The sequence below is a fragment of the Trachurus japonicus genome, chromosome 16, assembly GCF_045865225.1.
Source record: "Trachurus japonicus isolate A0001 chromosome 16, Traja_1.0".
NCBI lineage: Eukaryota > Metazoa > Chordata > Actinopteri > Carangiformes > Carangidae > Trachurus > Trachurus japonicus.
In genome coordinates, this window is record NC_140922.1 from 34,868,907 (window position 1) to 34,881,667 (window position 12,761).

At 43.1% G+C, this 12,761-nt stretch overlaps 1 protein-coding gene across 1 annotated transcript in view; it reads right to left on the reverse strand.

Moving 5' to 3' along the window:
* The window catches only part of LOC146972757 (collagen alpha-6(VI) chain-like), a 42,494-nt gene that overhangs the window by 12,964 nt on the left and 16,769 nt on the right, over positions 1–12,761 (reverse strand). The window contains exons 14-32 of the mRNA XM_085803246.1: positions 12,598–12,651; positions 12,368–12,439; positions 12,229–12,255; positions 12,089–12,133; positions 11,824–11,877; positions 11,553–11,615; positions 9,603–9,668; positions 9,405–9,458; positions 8,198–8,233; positions 8,051–8,113; positions 6,211–6,273; positions 2,399–2,461; positions 1,756–1,818; positions 1,619–1,669; positions 1,499–1,534; positions 1,079–1,141; positions 944–1,006; positions 233–268; positions 105–138 (exon numbers count right to left, since the gene is read on the reverse strand). Coding sequence (XP_085659372.1) covers positions 105–138; positions 233–268; positions 944–1,006; positions 1,079–1,141; positions 1,499–1,534; positions 1,619–1,669; positions 1,756–1,818; positions 2,399–2,461; positions 6,211–6,273; positions 8,051–8,113; positions 8,198–8,233; positions 9,405–9,458; positions 9,603–9,668; positions 11,553–11,615; positions 11,824–11,877; positions 12,089–12,133; positions 12,229–12,255; positions 12,368–12,439; positions 12,598–12,651 — 1,006 coding nt within the window. The remainder of the gene's footprint in view (positions 1–104; positions 139–232; positions 269–943; positions 1,007–1,078; positions 1,142–1,498; positions 1,535–1,618; positions 1,670–1,755; positions 1,819–2,398; positions 2,462–6,210; positions 6,274–8,050; positions 8,114–8,197; positions 8,234–9,404; positions 9,459–9,602; positions 9,669–11,552; positions 11,616–11,823; positions 11,878–12,088; positions 12,134–12,228; positions 12,256–12,367; positions 12,440–12,597; positions 12,652–12,761) is intronic.

Consider the following 12,761-nt stretch of genomic DNA (forward strand, 5'->3'; position numbering starts at 1 on the left):
AGGCTGTGGACCGGAGAGACAGAGAAACGGGTCAGAACTTTTTGATTTTTTGATATTGTAACATGTTTGTATGTGTGTGTGTTTGTGTTTCCATCACTCACCACAGTTGTCTTTGATGAGGTTGACCAGCTGACAGTCCTGATACACACACACACAGGAGACGGTGTTGGACACAGAACACAGTATGAATTGTGGGTGTGGTGGATTTAAGGTGGATTTAAGGTGGACTCACAGTATATCCTCTGGTTCCAGGAGGACCTCTGGGACCCTGGACCGAGGAAACACACAATGTCAATTCTGCTCATTCATTATTAAAGAGTGCATTCACACCTGGCTTGTTTGGAGCAGTTGTTCAGAAACAGGGAGCGTTTCACCCCAAAGATTGGTTCGTTTGCTTCAGATGTGAACACAGCAATCACGCTCGATTGTGGGATAAAAGAAGCGGGCTGAGATTGCCAAAAAAGGCTGGTCTGGTCTCCACACAACACACTGCTGATGGTCAATGGTTCTCAACAACCAGACGTACTGGTTCGGGCTAAACAATTTATACCTAGGATGACTCGGTCGGCTTCCTGTTTTTTGGGCAGTGTTTGGGTCGGACTTGGGCCAAGAATATAGACAAAAGACTTGGATCTGATCGGGTTTCAACAGCGTTTAATTTTCAGGCCAGTTGAGACCTCTATTCCATGTTTTTCTTTGTTTTTCCCAGGTCCTTCTAGGTAAGATTTGTGATCAATTAGAGAACAGTTGGTTCACACAAGGTATTTGTTTCCAACTTTGGACCGACTGGGACTGTTACCATGTGAACACAAATTACCCAAAAGAAAAAATGCAGCAATAGTATCGTTTTAGCTGCTGATCAGACCAAAGCAAACAAGCCACAGGTCTGAATAAACCCCAACCGTCTCATTCAGCTGCTCCAAAGGTTTGATCTCTGTCTTACCCTGTGTCCCGTATAACCCTGGTTTCCAGGAGTGCCTGGAGCTCCTGGTCTGCCGGAGTTCCCCTGGGAACAAAAAAAAAAAAACAGTTCAAATGAATTCTAAAGATATAAACAAAGAGTTGTTGCTTCACTCACATCTCGACCATCGTTTCCGTCACGACCTGGATATCCTCTGGTTCCCTTGTCACCGGGGTCACCCTGAAACACAACAGCACCTTCTCAGAGAGGAAACTAAGCTGCACAGGTCAGCACAATAATGCAAATGAAAACAGCTCAAACTATGTAAGAACTATGAATAAATAAATACTGATTCCTGCAGGTGCCAAAAGAGAGCTTTGAGCCTTAAAAAACCTGAGCCGAGAGGAGAAGCTGTCGGTCGGATTTCCCAAATATAGCACATTCAGTTTTCTTTTCATTAGTATCTAAGTTAAATCCATCCGGTCTTCAGATGGCTCAGCCCGGCCTGAACACATCTTACATACGTCACTCTGAGCCAAGCGTTGATTGGGATCACTTGGGTTTTTTTTTTTTTATCAGGGTTCGGTTCTGACTCACTGATCCTCCAGGGTATCCAGGAAAACCAGGATCTCCCTGTACAGAGAAGGTCAGAGGTCAGTGTGTGGTTTAGGATGACAAGGTCAAACTTGGACTAAACCTTTAGATATATTTTTTTACCATGGCACCTTTAGGTCCTGGAGGTCCATGGCCGTCTCTCCCGTCCAGACCCTGGAACAGAACCAGGCTGCTCAGTCTCATATTAACACAAACACACACACTTCATATTGAACTGTAGTTAATGTTCAGCTTTGTACCGGCGCTCCTCTGGGTCCCTCAGACCCTGCAGCTCCCTTCACACCTGGATCTCCTGGTTGACCCTGAAACAACAGATTGAGGTTCAAAACCTTCTTCTCCAGACTCAATTTATTTATAAAAACATCATTAGTCTGAACCATGGGTCTCCAACACATCGCTCGCGGGCTACCGATAGCTCGCAGCCCCTTTCGCGGTAGCTCTCCAAAGGATTGATGGATCATACAAAAACTTGAAAACTTGAGTGGTCATTCGGAAAACCTGCATCTTATATCCAGGAGACCCCTGGTCTGAATGCTGCACAGACAAAAACACTTTTCATTCTTCCACTGACTGAACACTGTGATCTGTTCCAATGATTTTTTTTAAATGACATTCTAGTTCATTTTAGTTTCCTCCATTAGTCTCTTTGTTTTATGACTTTCACTTTGTCTTGTTTCTATTGGCCACACACACCCGACATCTCCACACACACCTGGATCCTCATGAAGTGATGAATCCTTCCGATCTTATTTGTTAATGATGAATTCTGATGACTCTGGGTTGTGATCAAATACTTTCAGAACCATACTTTGCTCAGACACAGATCATCTAACTTCGTCTGCTCTCAGTACGACTGACGGGACAGGAAGTGATGTCACAAACCTTCTGTCCGTTCGCTCCTCGACGTCCACCGGTTCCGGGGGGTCCAGGCTGTCCGTGCGCCCCCTGCATCAAACACACCGGCAGAGTTAGAACAGAACCAAACAGCTCATCTGGACCTGAGGGTCAGGGTCACAGTGAACTGAGGATCGCTTCTGATTGGCTGGCAACATTTTGACGTATCATAAAAGAAAACTAGATAAAGTAGCATTTCCTGATGGAAATGCGAGTGACTGCTGAAAGCAGCTGAACGCTGTTGCAGAATTAGCAAATAGTGCAAGCAGTGATCACCATTCAAATGGTTGACCAAGGTAGGTATCAAACCCACAACCTCATGGTCAGCAGACTTTCACTCTGCCTCTAGGCCACAGTGTACACACAGTTGCAGAGACTGTTGTCTGTTGATGAACTGCACTCTGTCTCACTCTGAAGTTAACTAGCCCAAAGCTGTAGTTCCAGTGCAAATCAATCTTAGTGCAGTGGTATAAACAAGAAACATGTTAACACAAACCAAGATTGAAAGAGGTAAAGAGAATAGGTGGGGGCGCATATGCATTATCAAGTTTGATCATGTGACCAGACCAAGTGGTATTGGTTAAAGTTCAAAGTGGCTGACACACTAACAAGACTGCTCAGGCGGGATTTGAACCTGTGACCTTGTGGTTGGATGGCAGGAACCTTATCCACTAGGCCATTGCAACACTTATGATGCCGTAGAGGTTGAGACTTTGATGAATGTGAGATTTTTCAATGATGCTTAAAGTCCCGCTCCCGCGACCCTTTTTGGCCATTTTAAAACCAGCTCATTAGCCATGCACATTAGCAATTCACCTCTGGGGGGTGGGCGGAGACTGCGCTGTTTTGCACCAGCCCAGCCACCTCCTCGCACCCCACCCCCCGGTTGCTGACAGTTGGACATTGTACAATTACAGATTCAGCGCATTTAGTGTAAAACTCCACATTGGGATTCAATCCCAGACCGGAAAATAGACCTTGATTACAGTGCAAGCTGCTCTACCAGGTGAGCTATACCTGTTATACCTTGACAGCTACACCGAGCTGCCAAGGCTTTCACCTCTGAGCCAGATGAAGAACGGGGTGGGAGCTGTGACACTGTGGGCTGTGGGAACGGGGTGGAGCTGTGACACGTCAGCTCCAGTCTCCCTGAAACTGCCAGTTTGCGTCTGCCATTGGTTCACAGCAATTTGAAGGCAGAAAAACTCAGAAATGCAATTTTGCACTTCCCTTTCTGCTGATATGTGCTCTAACACAAGAAAAATGCCACAGGAACTTGTGAAAAGCACGAAAAACATGATTTTCATGGGAGCGGGTCTTTAAAGTTCAAAGTTTCTGACACACTAACAAGACTGCTCAGGTGGGATTTGAACCAGTGACCTTGTGGTTGGATGGCAGGAACCTTATCCACTGGGCTATTCCAACACTAATTGTGAAGTAGAGGTTTGATGAATATGAGATTTTTCAATGATGTTTTAAAAAAAAAGAAATGAGCCACAACAAGTAAGTAGAGGACTTTTTTGTGAAAATAGTGCAAGCAGTGATCACCATACAAATGGTTGACCAAGGTAGGAATCGAACCTACAATCTCATGGTCTCTAGACTTTGACTTTGCCTCTAGGCCACAGTGTACACACAGTTGTAAAGACTGTTGTCTTACTCTGCCACTTCGCCACAGAGAGCACAGACATAAGCATGTTGCCATTGTAATGTGATGATGTGCTGCAAACGGTGGCAGAAGCAATTAATGCGTCTCTTAATGAACACCTGTAACCAATTGAGGGTGGGGGAGGGGAGCAGAATTCAACATCACATAACAAGATTGCTCAGCCTGGTTTCGAACTAGTGACCTTGGGGTTGGCAAGCGGCCACCTTACCAACTGGACTACAGACAGAGTTGTGGCAAAGAGAGGTTGAGACTTTGAGGAATGTGAGATTTTTCAATGATGCTTAAAATAAAAAGAAATGAGTATAAATTAGCCACAACAAGTAAGTAGAGGACTTTTTTGTGACCTGTGACTATTTTTTGGTGAATTAAAATGAATTAAAAAGCACTTAACAGCAAGTTACAAAGTTGAGCTCCTTCTCCTGCTGCTGTGGAAAAAAATGCATTGGGCTGAATGAGAGCAGAGAGCTCCCTGGCTGCATTTAAAAAATATTTTAAATTATTATCTAAGTCTCTTTGCATTTTTGACCAGAATTTTAGCCAGAAGACAAGTGTGGCTACAAAACTGGAGAAAATAATTTGTCTAGAGTTTAATTTGTGGCCGTGCTGACAGTTTAGCCAGAAAAACTCTAGAATGTTTTTTTGCCTCTATCCACTCTGGCACCACTCTAGCTCTGCTCGTTAGACGCAACACACACCCATTATAAAGCTGAAAAAAATCAGAAAAAGTTAAATATTTGAAAAAGTATAAATAGTTAAAAAGAGAAAAGTAATGCCGATAAAGTTCAAAAAAAGCTGCACGTTTTGATATATGAATTGTTGAAATAGCACAAAGTATGAAGGACTAGAAGAAGACCGTAAAAAGGCGGAAGAAAATGGCCGAACAGAAGAACAACATTACCACAACACATTTACATTTCAGAAAACAAATGAACAAAACGCGAAACACTTTTACAAACGCCAAGACAAATTTACAAATGGCATCAACGGGAGCAGCTAATTAGTGTGACTGCTGAAGCAGTCACACTATTGTTCTTCTGTTTGGCCATTTTCTTCCGCCTTTTTACGGTCTTCTTCTAGTCCTTCATACTTTGTGCTATTTCAACAATTCATATATCAAAACGTGCAGCTTTTTTTGAACTTTATCGGCATTACTTTTCTCTTTTTAACTATTTATACTTTTTCAAATATTTAACTTTTTCACAAAAAATCTCACATTCATCAAAGTCTCAACCTCTCTTCTTCACAACTCCACTGTAGTGTAGGGGTTAGGGTGGATGTTTGCCAACCCTAAGGTCACTGGTTCGAATCCAAGGGAAGAATTCTTGTTATGTTATGTTGAATTCTGCTCTCCTCCCCCGCCTTCAATTGGTTACAGGTGTTTGTTATCTCCTTGATTACTCATACCAGTTTGCAGCACATCATCACATTACGATGAATGACAACAGTTTTGAAAGCAGTGTGCTCTCTGTAGCCGAGTGGCAGAGTAAAGGTTTAGTGATCATATGGTCATGGGTTCGATTCCTGCCTCAGTCGTTTCACTTCATTGCTTGACTTTTGATTCCAATTATTCAGCTGTCATTGGACAGTCTTTGATTCCTCATAGTATAAAGCTCATTGTAACTCAGGTTCTCTGTGGCCATATGGTTAGTGCTCAGCCTGAAATTCACAGACATTTTCATTCTAAGTCATTCAAGCTTGACTCTCAAGCTTTCTTGATGTTGACAGTGTGCAGATCATTAACAGACAACAGTCTCTGCAACTGTGTGTGCACTGTGGCCTAGAGGCAGAGTGGAAGTCTAATGACCATGAGGATGTGGGTTCGATTCTGACCTTGGTCAAACATTTGTATGGTGATCACTGCTTGCACTATTTGCTAATTCTGCAACAGCGTTCAGTTGCTGTCAGCAGTCACACCATTTCCATTCTTGGAAATGCTTTTTCTAGTTCGAGTCGTTGTTGTTGCCAATCGAGATCATGGTGATGTTCTGCCAGTTTTATGTCGTAGAAAGGATTACTCCTCTACAAACTCCATAATTAGGGCCGCCAGACCAGATCACATCAATCACTGTCCATCGGGTCACCAGGAACTCAACTGGCTCCTGTAAAAGTTCCAGGAGGCGTAGCTACTGACCTGAGGTCCCGGAAATCCAGAGATCCCTTTTGGTCCCGGTTCGCCGTTGGGCCCTCGGCGTCCCTGCAGAGGAGACATGGACCGGGTTTAAGGACAGTGCTGCAGAAACACACCTGAAGAACTTTGTGCATGGTTTATTTATCATTCATAAAGTCTTGTTTCTCTCATAATATGCTGCTGTGATGAATGAATGTTCCCTTGGGGATGAATAAAGTTTAATCTAACCTCACTTACGTACAGACAGATTGGTCACGGTCACTACGTCACACTGCTTTGGAAGAGCTCATGAACATAAAAACTAGACACATACATACAAAACAGGGCACAACACAGGTGAGAGGCCTCAGGTATCACACAGCCCAATGCACTGAGCAGAAAGCTGACACGCTAAGGAAGACGCTGAACCCAGTATCTACAGTGTTTCTGACATGTTAGCCCTTGCACCTGTGAACACATGAGCAGAAGTTTAACACTGCAACTCTTCGGACAAGGACAGGAAGGTGGCCGGGCTGCAGCTCTGACTCAGCCTCGTCAGTCACACAGTTTGTGGTCATTTTCCACAGAAACATTCATTCACACTCTCACTCTCACACACACACACACACACACACACACACACACACACACACACACACACACACACACACACCAGTCGACTCATTGAATCACTGAATACCAGAGGGAAGAGCTTTTATTCTCATTGGCTTCATCATCCTCCTCAGATTCCTCCCTGCTCCACAGACACACATGGTTTCTCTTTGCACACACAGCTCCGCTGAATTTCCTAGGAAGTCTGAGTATCAGCCAGAAACAGTTACTACAACACAAGCTGCCAATCGGATGCATCTCTGCTCCATGGGGAGTTGTTTTTTTTTAGTGGGCGGTTTTTGTCTGTAAAGGGATGTGCCTGGGGGCATGCCAATCAACATTGTATCCCCGAATATAATTGGTTGAGCGACTTTGACGGCATCGCCTTGTTGTTTACAAATACTTCCGGGTAGAAAACCAGCACGTAATTTTAATGAGAATAGTGACGGACGAGAGGGGAGGATCGATATGGATTTGAATCGATCCATACGATAAGAAAAACTTAGAAAATTCCTAACAAACCAACCATGCGTGCTCCAGTTTTGCAACTTTCACCACAATGTCACCCCAATACTGCAGAAACTTTTGTATAAATCCAGTGCAATTATGAAGTCCATCCAAACGTATTAAACCTTTCTTCTCCCACAGTTTTTGCTCAATTGTCACCAAATTTGTCCTACACAAAGTTACCATCTGGCTTTTTGATATCTGAACAATTGAGCCTATAGTGCATGAAAACATTTGACTGTCAGATCACAGAGGTGAAGTTGTGCTGAAAAATGTTCAGTTAAAACCTAAAGTATTTAAAAACAATCAAAACCTACAAGGGATAACAGTTACATCCTGTTGATGCTGCCTCCTCTGCTTTTCCTCAGAAACAAGTTTTAAATTCAGGACTGACACATTGTCCTCACACAATATGGAAAGAGTTAGGATGAAAAGGCTGAGCACGATGGGGGTGAGGGATCTGTGGCCCTAACATGTGAAAATAATAAAGAAATCCAACGAAACAAATTAGTAGCAGCCCACTGGAAAAAAACTTTTATTGGGTTGTAGCTTTATTTAATGTGTGTTTCACATGAGTTTCTGTTTCGACTCGGGTGTTATTGTTCATGGGCAGCTGATTCCTCTGTTTTGTCTGTTTCTCTTTGCTCCAGTTTGTTGATCTCTCTCTCTGCTACAACTCAAAATGTAAAAATCATGTGCCTTCTCAGAGTGATGCAGGACTGAGCGTGGACTTCAGATCACTCACCTGTGGACCAGCAGGACCTAGGCTACCTGGCTCTCCTTTAGTTCCTTTACCTCCTGGTGCACCCTGCAAAATGCAAAGAAACACAGTAAAATAAGGGAGTTTCAAGGTAACAGGATATAAACATTAACTTAAATAAAGAGTTCCTACCTTCCCTCCAGGTGGGCCTCTCCTCCCATCTGGTCCCTGAACAACAACAAATACACACATTATATCAAAGAGATTTCAAGCTAGCTGCTAGAAAAAAGTTTCTTGGGATCTTGAGAAACTTTTGAAAGGTCTCGAGAAACGTCATCCTTTTTTTTTTTCACCCATCAAATTTTTTTCCCCCATTTCCCTTAAAGCAGAAGAAAGTGATATATTTGTGTTAATATAAGTCTTAAATAGTTATATCTTCCGACAGCAATCACTTACATAGAGTGTTTGGTCTGAAACACGGGTCTGTCAGTCACTCTGCTCTGCTCTGAGCCGAAGAGAAAACATTTATCGTATCCTACAGTTTTTATCCAATGAGGAGAGAGAACGGCATGCAGGGCTGTGTGTGCAGCCAAGGGACGCCGTGAATGTGGCGACGTAGAGACGAGGACTGTTATGGTGCGTTCAAGGAAACTCGTATTTTTCCGACCTGTGAAGTGGTACCAGTTCGATCTGGTACGAGTTCACGGGTCAGAAGTTACGAGTGGCCGTTATAGTGACTTTCACCGGTAAAACAGGTCGGAGAAACACGAGTGGGTTGCCTGAAACGCTACAAAGTCGTAAGTTGTGACATGAAGCTGTAATTAACAATTTCAAAAGCCTGCCTGGAACGCAGCATTAGCGAAAACGACCGGACCACTTACTTCTGCTTTAAGGGGCTCTATAAAAAGGAAACTCTTGAGCCAGGTTGCTCCAAATTTAAAATATCACAAGACAAGTGACAAAAATGAGAGAACCACCATGAAGCTAACACCCAATTTCCACTCTTTCCACTATCAGAGCATTTCCACCGTGGTGTGCACACAGTTCCGGTGTATGAGCCGCCAAATTGGACAAAAGCAACTTTTGCAACTTTTCACTAAAATGTAGCCCCAATACTGCAGAAAACTCAGTACACATTATGAAGTACATCACTCTGTTTTTTTCCCAAAAACTGTACAACTTATAAAACCTTCCTGTCCCACATTTTTTGCTCAATTGACACCAAATTTGCTGCGACTGCATCTTCAGACCGTCTTCCACAAAAATACCACCTGCCATTTTGATATTTGAAAAATTGGGCCTACAGTGCATGAAAACGTTTGACTGTAAACATGTTCCAGCCAATTCTTGATCAAGCGCTTTAAAAATCCCCGGATAAAATGGAGGTCAGGAATCTTACGGGGTTCCCGATGACTCCGTCTCCACCTGCCTTCCCATCTGTTCCAGGCCGACCCTGTGGATGATGTCAACACACACACAGTGAACACGTATCTATAATCTATAATCACATCAGAGATGATACACAGATGTACACACCACTGGGAAAGTGTCTGCAGCAAAAACTTGTTTCGTTCTGTTCTGTGGGGTTGTTTCTTACCGGTTGACCTGGGTTCCCCGGTTCTCCTTTGGGTCCAGGGCGATTGTTGTCAGCACCGGATTCACCCTGTAGCCCAGAACACACACACACACTTAACCTACCAGCTAATACAATTTGTACAAATTAATCTTTATTTTGGATCTTTCTCTACTTCGTTGCCTCTTGTCTTTGCAGGGGGAGCGACTGTAACTCCCTCGTTTCCCCCCAGCGATCAATAAAGTTTCTGATTCCTGAGGCTGTCGTATTAAAACCATCTCCATCCATTGCCTGGTTGTAAGCACAGCAAAGCATTCTGGGACTCGTCCTTGTATCTTCTCACATGAGTTGTTCAAAAGGAGAATTTCTTTTATGAGCTTCCAGCTGTGACCACTTTCTAACACATGTCAAAGCAGATGCTAAGAGCCCATTAACAGGAATAGGGATTTAATGAATCCGCGGAAGTATTTTATCGGTTCAGCGTGTCGTACAGACGGATACAGCATTTTCAGGGGGAAAAACAGAACTTTTTGAAAATGGCTCCAAGTGTGGGAACATCTGAGAACGCCACCCGAGTATTTTCATTGGGACGCCCAAAACAGATCCACCACTCTAACCTGTAACCTGAGACACACCTCTACACGTATAGGAGTCTATGGACGTAAGGTACCAACAACAACAACAACAACAACAGTGGACTGCTGTTGGTCTGAATCTCTCGTTAAATCATCATCATCGTCATATTTGCTCTGACACGACTCCCAGTCAACATTTAATCCACTTACAATGTTTGGAGTTTGAATCCAGCGGGGAAGCTTTCTGTCTTCTTCTTTGTTTCTGGTGTTTATGTGTGGCAGCGTTACATCGCCACACACAGGCCTGGTGGACGTATTACAGCGTTTTCAGTCATTTTCAGTGGATCAGAGTGAACACAGAGATTTCTGGAAACAATGACGTGTTTACGGAGATTTTTTTTTGTGGATAAGTTAAATTTAGGCTGGATTGCACCAACAAAGTTTAATTTAATCTTAAAGATTAACTCTAATCAGAGATTAGTAAAACTAGGTTTAAAATGAGTCAATCCAGGTGTAAAAATAAGCAGAGCTCTGTTGCACCATTTCAAATTAATCTCAGTTTAGTGAAACAGTTAATATATTTAAACTGAATTCAAACTGATTTTAAACTGACTGAAATCAATAGGGACAAGTGTGTATGTTGTTTTTTGGTCAGTTTAGTTTTTTGTTGGGGGTATTTTCTATTTATATCTTAATAATGACCTAAACTAATAATACACACTCAATAAAAGGTCAGCCACATGCAAAGAAAGATAACATGCCCCAAACCATATCGAATGGTTCAGTCTTACAGAGCGAGCTGCTGTTTCATTTGAAGTGATGGTGAAAACAAGAACCTGCTTCTTCTGACCATGGATGAGTTCACATCTGAGCAAAACAAGCCATTCATGAACATAATTACCTGAAAGTGCCAGGAATTGAAAAGAGGCAAATTTTGGGAAGTTTCAGCAACACTGGTTGGTGCAGAGTTTGACGGTCGTGCCTCAGCCTGAGAGAGCTCTTCTTCTCATTAGTTAAATGTGATCAGTTTTGGAAGCAGTCATGGTGAGAAGCCTTGTATCAGCAGAGTTTCAGTTTATGTAGTTGGGACTCTGCTCCAACCGAGCACAACCGCACCAAATATTACAAATATTTCTACTTTTCTTCACGTTCAGGTTTCAAACCTCCACTGTAGGTCACGTCCACATAAATCTGTGTAAAATTGTGGATTTCTAACATTGTTTCTTTTTCTTTCTTGTTATTCTCCACAATGGTACGTTTACGTTGGCGTCTGTGAGTTGTTCATGATGTAGTAAAGCTTTGGGACATGATGCCTTTACAGCAACAGGATGTTACAGATGCATCAGGTGTCAGGATTGTTTTTCTTTGGAGTGGGAAGCCAGTTAGGGATCATACTCACCGGATCTCCTCTCAGCCCTCGCTCTCCTTTCAGCCCCGGTTCCCCTGTGATTCCTGGGATACCCTGAGGACGACAGATCAGCCAGAGCGGTCAGAGGTCAAAGCCTCCGACTGTCACTCTGAATAACTGATGGATGACTCAAGTATTCAACTTAAACACAAATAACTAAACACAAATAAACACATCATTCTGCATTTAAAACAAACAAATATGGAGACAGTCAAAACAAATTAGAGAAATGAAAATCATCATATAGATTTGTTTTTTTAACTGGGTTTCCTGGGTGTCCTCTCTCTCCTTTCTCTCCGTCTAGTCCCGTCACTCCCTGAAAAAGCACAACAACAGAAACAGATCAAACTCAGAGACTAAAAAACCTGCTGCTAATTATCACAGCTCATTAGAAAACCTAAACTCGCTCCATGCTTCCTCTTCTCCTGCGTTGTTGATCAAAACACTCAGTGTAGTTTTCTATGGAGCATTTACATATAAATATAACATACTGAGAGGAGCTTAGACGTAGCTGTTGAAGTTTGTACCTGTTCTCCGTTGATCCCGTCCAGCCCGTCCTCTCCGATCTCCCCCTGTAGCGTTGGACAACAGTTGTGTGTTAGTGCGACTCTGTCTGAACTAAACTTGTCTACTCGCTGCACTTCCTGTTCCTTGTTCTTTGACTCACCCTGTTGCCTGAGACGCCTCGAGAGCCCTGCACACACAAGACAACAAGTCAAACACACCATCGTGTTTCATGTCACTGTTACCAGTTCATGTAAAATGAGCTGTGTTGTTTTGCACGTGCAGACGGTTCTGTACTCGACCTTCTGTCCACTGACTCCAGGACAGCCCTGCAGGCCCTGGGGTCCGCTCGGTCCGGGGGGCCCTCGATCGCCCTGCAGCAACAGACAGAGAGTCAACAAGTGCAATGTCTTTTACAATGTTTACTATGAATGAATGAACATTAAAAACAGGAAAGAAGGAACGAGGGTAAAAGGAAAGAGATGATCTTTGTTTTCAGCGTCAAATCTGAGGGTTCTCATGGAACACTTACACTGACTCCCTCGTCTCCTGGGAAGCCTTGCTGACCCTTCTGTCCACCTGGACCCTGTTTATAATCGATCACAAACACAGCAGTTTCACAAACAGGTTGACCACTGACCACTCCTTCTATCATTTTCTTTTTTTTTTTAAAGTATATTTTTTGGCTTTTCATGC